The sequence below is a fragment of the Parasteatoda tepidariorum genome, chromosome 11, assembly GCF_982258835.1.
Source record: "Parasteatoda tepidariorum strain Cologne lab strain chromosome 11, Ptep-v5.0, whole genome shotgun sequence".
Taxonomy (NCBI): Eukaryota; Metazoa; Arthropoda; class Arachnida; order Araneae; family Theridiidae; genus Parasteatoda; species Parasteatoda tepidariorum.
In genome coordinates, this window is record NC_141765.1 from 87,014,084 (window position 1) to 87,022,955 (window position 8,872).

At 28.9% G+C, this 8,872-nt stretch overlaps 1 protein-coding gene across 1 annotated transcript; it reads right to left on the reverse strand.

Annotated features, from left to right (window-relative positions):
- Window positions 1–989: 989 nt before the first annotated feature.
- Window positions 990–7,433, reverse strand: LOC107450400 (uncharacterized). Its single transcript, XM_016066186.4, has 3 exons — window positions 7,335–7,433; window positions 6,933–6,986; window positions 990–1,687 (listed from the first exon to the last, which is right to left on the reverse strand). The coding sequence occupies exons 2-3, from the start codon at window positions 6,964–6,966 to the stop codon at window positions 1,077–1,079; spliced, it is 645 nt and encodes a 214-aa protein (XP_015921672.1). The 5' UTR covers window positions 6,967–6,986; window positions 7,335–7,433; the 3' UTR covers window positions 990–1,076.
- Window positions 7,434–8,872: the final 1,439 nt, after the last annotated feature.

Here is an 8,872-nt window from a genome sequence, read left to right on the forward strand (position 1 = left end):
TTTGTACTGAGGCCTGTAAAACCTTTGTCCAGTCTTGGATGTAATTGTCTTCTTCCTCCGCTGCACTGCAGCTTTCGTGGGCTGAGCTTGGTTGGGAGACATTAGGGGGAGAGGAGATATCCGGTCTTACCTCGAAAGCAGAGAATCTCGAAACGAACCGAACAGCAGTGCTGCTTATTGGGCAAAATTCTTATTCCTTATAAGGGTTTGAATCTTTAGTAAACGTATAATAATCAGGATAAGAAATAATTTTTACAGTTGTAATGATCAATTAATAAAAATAGTTTAAAACAAAAGAACATTATAGAATTGACAAAGTAAAACTACACAAGAGCAACAATAGCATGCCAATATGGTAGATCCTTCTTCTTGACTAGTTAGGTCAAATTCAGAGTTAATCCGCTAGAAAAAAAAAACTAATTTCGAAAAAATCGAAGTACCTGGTTTCACCTTACTCTCACCTATAGGAAATAATTAAAAGTGAAACTAATAAGCTATCAATTTATTCAGGAGAAATATTACGTGCTTTAATATATGATTTCTGAGATAAAATATTTGTAAAAAAAAATTAGGAAATGAGTAAAATTGTAACCAATGAGCAAGTAAATTATTCAGGATAAATATTATTATGAAGAGAAATTATCAGAGAAATCTTATACACATTGTTATTTGTTATATATGTATTGTTATATATGCTTGCGCTGAGGTATCTCAGATGTTTTACTTTTGTTGGCAATAGAACAGTGCAATGACATAACAATTTAAAATGTAAAGAGAATGTTAAAAAATCATGTAATTTTTTGAAAAGCCTCTTTACATTTTAAACTATTACGTCTCTTCGGAAAACTATCTTTAACTTTCTTTTATGATCATATCTTGCTTAATCTTGGTTTTCTAAATCAGTTGTCTTTGTTGTTTTTCTAAATGCTATTATTGTGTTGTTTTTTTCTCAGATATAGTTGAATTAAAATAGACGTCCATTCAAAAAATTATTGAAAAAAATTTATTTTGCAAACAATTTGAAGTGATACAAAATATAAGTCTATTATAAAATGCTTTTTGGCATAAAACTATTTTTAACGAAGAGGCATTGGCACTTGTCCAACAGCTAAGTTAAGGGCATACTGGAATCTGTTCTGAACAACATTGATCACTTCTTGTGTCACCCGGCCCTTGTAGTTTTCTTCAAGAACTTTCATCTGTTTGTTAAGAGGACCTAATCCAGTAAAATGTGTATCTAATCTTCGAACTTGACGGACTTTGTATGACCTCAAAGTAGCTTTACTATCGTGCAAAGCTTTGGAAACTGAAACATCTACAATTGCATTGGAGGTGTTGCCATTAGCGTCAATGGTTACTTTAGGAAGAACTCCATACTTTACTCGTCCTTTGTAACTGGTTTGTAACATATTGAAGGATAGAGTGCAATTGATTACTGTGACAGAAGATATGTTGGTTGGTCCCTGGCATTCTGAAATCCTTATAACTTGAGACAATCCACTCAGAGAACCTTCGCTGTATTCAGCTTTCCCGTGAACTTTTGTAAAGAAGATTTTATCTGTATACTCAAAAGTGTAGTCAGGAAGATGCGTAGGATCCAACTTTTCACTTTTTATAACATTCTGAAGAGTTGTGTGAAGTACATTATCCATGTACTGGTTTCCAGATGGTGCAGCCAAGGCGCCACCTAAAATAGGAATTTTTAATATTTAAGCACAAAATAAATGTTTGTTGAGTAAGATAACATAAAAAACATACGCACAACAAGAATAAAAATAAGCTCAGAAATATTTATATTACGCACTTGCGAGTTTCCAAAAGAAAATATATTTAAAATTTAAAAAATCTTTGCGAATTAAACTTTCGGAAATGAGTATTTGCTGGTTAATTTTTTTTATTCAAATAATATTTTTTGGGACATTACAACCATCTTAAGTTGTAGTGGTAAAATAGCTGCACACACATCAGTATCGTATTCGAATCATCACTATGGATGGATTGTTATTTGTCTTCAACTGCCAAATAGTGTGACTCTAACACGACATTAATAATCAAATCAAATTAAATAATTGGCAAAAACTAATAAATAATATCCTAACACACAAACCAAATAACACGAAAAAACCGATTCGGTTTGGTAGTCACTAACCAAAGCAAAATCCATATTTAGATAAAAATAACAATTTGCAAATTGAAGTTATAAGTTAACACTGATCTTGATAAATCAACAATCTTTGCGCAACTTTCTTTTCAGTCTATTTAACATAGATTAGCAGTGCCTCTTTTCGACTTAATCAAACAAGTAAATTGCATTAGACGATTTGAATATGATTTCGTAATATTACGATAATTCGTTAGATTTAGAAAAATTTAATCTTTTTTTTCCCACTTAAGTATTGTTTTGTGACTGATAGTGTGCATGCTTTACAGAAGAAAATTTGGAGTTTGTCGTGCCATATTATCGTTCATATTTTCTGCAAAATGAACCATATTGTTATGCTTTTTGAACTTGATTACATAACATGGATACATAATATGAAGCATAATACAAAACTTAGGCAAAAACAAGGTTTATTTTAACAGTTTATTAAGGTTGCAGCAAACTTGTCCGATAATATGGTTTAATATCGAAATGATATTCCTGAGTGTTTAGTAAGTTTGTCTTTTTATTTCTACATTTTTGGACAAGACTTTTAAAAATTTATTATACAAAACATCCAATGTAAATAACACAATCCCCTAAATAACAGAAACATTGAATCAAGTAATATATAAATTTTCTTTTGTTTACATGAATAGCAACATAAATTCATAGAAAGAAAGATTTTTATCTCATAATTGCCAGCATAGTGAGTTACTCAAATTGTTTAAGGCAAAATAGAAAATACTTCGAGTTGTATAAATTTAAGACGATATGAAAAACTAATCACATTTTTAAATATCTTTTTACCGAAATCAAAAAATGAACTGAATGCATCACCTAAAATGTAGTGTACAAGGATATGACCCATACAACTGCGAAACCCAAAATTATTTTTCTTTTGCGTATTTTTTAATTCCTTTCTTTGGATACGTAATTCTAGTGCTTTTTCAACATAAAGAACACATTCTTCAAACTAAAATTATTCTTTCTGCACGGTAAATTTTACCAAAATATTGTAAAATTTACCATTTTCTGGCTCTATAAGAAAGCCAAAAAGTAAGGTAATTTTTTGATATTAACTTAAGGTAAAAATGACTATAAAATATCGTTTTATCACCATGCTGTTTGGAAGCATGCGTTAATTTTATCATGATAACTCAGAACATGGCATAAAAATCATTTATTTGGTTAAATTTACTTTACAATTTTGCGTTTTTACTAAATGTGTAATAAGACAAATAAGATCCAAAATATAGAAGACCAAAATTTCCGGTAAACCGTTTTAATACGAACGGAAAAATTACCAAATAAATAGTTTAAATATTATTTGGTCTTTTCTATATTTTGGCTTTATTACTACGGATATTTCAGTTTTATTATCAGAATTATGTTTTTGTTTTGTTTTTTACCAGAAATGTCATTGCTATACAAATATGGTAATTTTACCAGAATTGGTTTTCTACGTGTAATTTAACGTAAGAATTCGAAAACTTACTCATTTGTCCGAACCCCTATATTGTTAAAACTAGAAATATATTTTACTTAAGTTTCATTACTTATTTAACAAATTGCCCATTGTAAAATCTTTCACTTCGTAAATTTTCATATTTTTCGCTTAAACAAAAAGATTGCTACAATATTATTAATGTGTTATAAAATAAAATTCAAATTAAGCTCTATATACTTAAGAAGATAAAATTTAATTTTTTATTACAGTCACAGTTATAACAATCATTTTTCACTAAACAATAATAAGTTATACACTTCAGTAAAACTTGTAAAAATTAGTAGATATAGTTTGAAAAAATGTGAGTTTATAAAAAAGTATAATGCGCTTATTTTTATGAAAAAATGTATTAAATTCATATTTAATCAAAACATATTAAATTGACTAACAAATGTATAAAGTTACATAAATTTTGCTTGAAAATTTATGAAAATACTTTTCAGGCACTATCTTTTCATATTTTGTTTTAAAAGAAAATTAAATTTCTTGACAAAAGAGCTGCAACCAATTAATAACCAGATTAAAAAAAAACAAATACTTGAACTCCAAGGTAGTGTTACACTGGTGCCTAAAAGTTAAATGTGGAAGAATGCGAATGAATAAAAGTCAAAATGTTCAAATTTACTTGTAGAGAATCACTGTTTGAAATATGCATTTACAAAACATTTCAGTCCATATCGGTATGTTCAAAAGATGGGCGCATGACAAAAAGAGTATAAAATCAAGAAACCGATTCACGTGCCTTACGGATATCAGATGCTAGGCGAAGGAGCTTGCTAAATAATCAAAATGACCGAAGGATGACACAAAAATGTTGAATGGACATGTTTTTGAAAAGGAGAAATATTAAAATGCTGGAATGTTGTCGATCCCAAACCAATTTTTTTTAATTTTATTTTATTTATTTATTTTTATTTATTATTATTATTATTTTTTTGAAATTCTGAATGATCCTCAGTATGTGATCTCAAGACAGTGACAGAGGCTTTAATCCAAGGGAGATATTACTCAACACTTAGTACAAGGTCAACCAAGAGTTCATGGAAGATAACGCGCCTAGTCACTATGCGATGGTGTGGACAACGACTTCCTCGAAAGAGAAAACATCCTGCGCCTTCAGTGGCCTGCTTACTCCCCTGATCTTAATTCTTTTGAAAATGTGTAGTATATACTTGGGAGACAAACTGCATTCCTTCCTCACCCATCAATTATGTTCCAGAATAGAAAGGAGCTTTCCGTAGTGCTTGGCACTCTTTAAGACTACAACTCTTCCACATTCTCACAACACATATGGGCAATCAGTGCGTGGCTACCAGATGTAACTATAGAATTTATTAAGCTACGAAATGATGCCTTAATGGAAATTGATTCACTAAAGTATAAACAATGAGTTAGCGTTGTTTTCTTTCAAATTGCTTATTTGGATAATAAAAGTTATTGATACCCTTATTTTGCAATATTTTCTCATATATATAACTTATAGATATAACAATATTACCCTCGCTTGTATAACGTTTCCCGCTATTCTTGCTCAGTGGAATATCAGTTATGCTCATCTTTTGGACACCAAAAATGTTTAGTATGTTTTAGTACAATAAATAAGAAATTGCTTTATAGGACTATTTAGATTGAATAATGAAGTTTGAATTGAATTGTTAGTCACCTATATGGATTAGATATACAAGAGACCTAATGTACCAAGTTTCATTAAAAAGATTGCCAAGTAATGGATGAAAGATTGACCTATTAATTAAAACACATTTTTAATTACACCTAATTAAAAATAATTTGCTTGCGGTAAACTTTTAAGAAAAAAAATCAATTTAGAAAAAATATGATCTCAAATAAGGTTTAGAAAAATGTAACAGTAAATGCTTTCAAAAAGATGCGTTCACAGAACAAAATAAATAAATAAAAAATTAATTTTCATAAGATTTTATTAAAACACAAAGAGTTATTTTTTCAATATTTTTTTATTTTAAACTAAAGCGTTGAAAATCATTTATGCCACATTTGTTTTAAACGTTATTTATGACCAAACATTTCAAAAATTAATATTATCTTTTTATCTGGTTTAATTACTCGTGTATTGATTAATAACACACTAAATTGTCAATATCTTTTTAGTAAAACTTAGTAGTGCGGTAATTTGTGGGAGTATACCCGACATCTATATAAAAATAAAATATTTAAAATATAAAAAATTTTCATTTTTTGCATTCTAAAGGTTCGTTGTTCCCTTTACTTACCATTTGGTAATTAATTTAGTTCATTTATTTGAAAATATATCAGCACTATTACCGTGCGTTCCATTCTTCCGTATGGTGCCGAATGCTGGCTTGAAACTTGAACTTGAAACTTTTCAAAATAGATGCTTAAGAATAATACTAAAAATCTTCTGGCCCAATAGTATAACAAATAAAGACTTTGTAACAAAAGTTATTATCCCATCTGTTAGTGAAGAAATCTTAAAACGAAGATGGAAATGGCACGGCCATATACTAAGAACAGATACAAACAATCTTGTAAATGTTGCAAGCTCATGGGAGCCTAACAGAAAGAGAAAAAGAGGGAGTCAGAGACTAACATGGCAAAGATGCACTAAAGAAGATTTTAGTACAGCAGGATTAACTGGATGCGAAGAAGCACGTTGCCTAACCAAGGACAATTGTGTGTGTGGAGCAAAAAACTGTGCCAGTTCGGCACGAAGAGGATAAGTAAGTATATTTACATTTTTCATTGGAACTGTATGTACTATAGTAACAAAATGACGACAATGAGTTAAATTCAGTAATCTCTAATTTTTGAATATTTAGTCTAGTTATTGTTATTCGTGTCAATTTGTTCATATTTGTAAAACACTTAAATAGGTTTGGAGTTCAGTTTTCTATTGATAAGGAATTATATTAATAATATAAAATTTTCTTTCATTTTTAATGTCGGGCATATTCACACTTAGTTTGAAAAATTCTCTCTGAACTTCTAACTCAGATTTTTGTTCAGGATAGAAGCGATATCCTTTACGGGTACTCAACCCCAATTCTCTCTATATCACCCAATGCACAAGGGAGAAATTTCCATGCACTTTCTTAAACTCAGAATTTAAATAGAAATTTTAGTTTCAAAAATATATAAATTATTAATTTCTTCTCACTTAACTTTTTTTTTTCAAATTAAAACGCAAAAATACGATTTTCTGTTAATGTTTTCACAAACTAATGTGTAAAAAAGAAAATTAATTAAGATAGAGAAAGGCAGATGAAAAACATATAACCAACTTACCACAAACTAAAACGAGGCAAAATAATGACAACATATTTCTTCCCTTAGAAGTATCTAAAAAATAATGTTAGATTATATTTATATAAACCAAACTTCTTATTAAAATGAACTTCTTAAGATAAAAAAAAAAAAAAAAAAAAACTACTCTCTCAATTAAGTTATATTCTTATTAAATAAGACATAAGACATAAGTGAATAAGACATAAGAACATTTTCGCTAATATTATCACAATATTAAAAGGATAAGACAAATCGTTCCATAAAAATAAAAGCAATTAACGAATCATTAAATTGAATATATTTTTGGGTTTTATACTTTATTATTATTGTATGTTGATCAAATTTAATTAAATTAATTAATTCTAATCATTAATTATAAAAATCAATTAATTGATCTCTTACCCTTTTTAACTCTGGAAGACTAGATTTGTCTGAGTGGTACAGAATCAATTTATATTATTTTTTTGCTTATTAAAACAAATAGTTCAAAGGTTTTTTTGATATCAAATGATAGTTCTTAGAAAAGTGATTAAGGTAAAATTATGAGAACTACCATCTGCTGATAGAAAAGAACATTTATAAAACAAGAGAGATAAAGAAATTGCAAGTAACGCGAATGCAATTTACTAACAGTAATTACCTTTAAGAAATATTTTTTATGAAATATATTTATAATAATATTAAAAAATAATTTAATTTTTTTAAATTAGGTTATTTATATTCATCAAAATGTTATTTTTTAAAAAAAATTGAATATTTTATAACTAAATAATAATTTATAATTCCTATTTTTAACAAATGATAAATTATAATATATATTTTTATTTTAATGATAAACAAAATGTACGTAAATAATGTTAATTTCCTTCCGTTAGAGCAGAGGTCGCCAAAGTGGTCTATATAGACCCCCAGGTATCTATTTAACAGAAGCGGGGGTCGATCTGAGCCAGGGGGTCGATCCGAATCGGAAGGGTCGATTGGATGTCGAAGAAAAAACAGTTCTTAATATGCAAATCACACATACCTAATTGAGTAGGTAAAATGTGTGAATTTTTTTACAATTGACTTAATATCAGACATCATTTATAACAAACAAATGAAACGATTCCTATGTGTCTTCTATGCGAAAAAAGGAAATGACTACATGAAACCGTCAAGATTGAAAGATCATCGTGATAGGGTTCACTCAGATAAAAAAAATAAAGAGCTTGAATTTTTCAAAAAACTTAAAGAAAAATTCACATGTCAACCAATTATAAGAAGTCTTATAAAGCGGTCTACTGAAGTTGAAACTGAAGGAAGATCAATAGCTTCGTACAAGATTTCGCTTAATATTGCAAAGAGGGGGAAAACCACACGCTATCGCTGAAGAAATTGCTATGCCTGCAATTAACGACGTCATTCAGGATGTAATGAAAAAAAGACTGTTAATGTTTTAAAATCATTGCCATTAAGTGCAAATTCTGTAAAACGGCGTATTGACGAAATGGCTGAAGAAATAGAAAATACGGTAGTTTCAGAGCTAAAAAATTGCAAGTTCTCTATTCAACTTGATGAATCTGTTTTTGCTATTCTTATGGTGAACGTAAGATATTTCAGTAAAATGAAATGACAAAGTCATTGATAAATTTTTATTTGCTAAATATCTTGAAACTGATGGAAAAGAGAGACAATTTTTAGTTTTCAAGAATATTTAAATATATTATGATATTCCACTTGAAAATATAATAGCGGTAGTCACAGATGGGGCACCTGCTATGGTAGGACGTTACCGAGGTTTTACTACATTTCTCAAAGAAAAAGTGCCCGGTATACGCACTATTCATTGTGTGTTGCATAGAAACAACTTAGTAGCAAAATATCTGAGTCCAGAGTTACATAAAGCTTTACAGTTTTGTATTAAGTGTGTCAATAAAATAAAAGCCCAACCTCTTAAATCA

Coding starts and splice junctions, on each gene's coding strand:
- LOC107450400 (XM_016066186.4), bottom strand. CDS start 6,966: ATGTTGTCATTATTTTGCCTCGTTTTAGTTTGTG. Junction 1,688..6,932: donor TTGCCTCGTTTTAGTTTGTG/GTAAGTTGGTTA, acceptor TTCCTATTTTAG/GTGGCGCCTTGGCTGCACCA.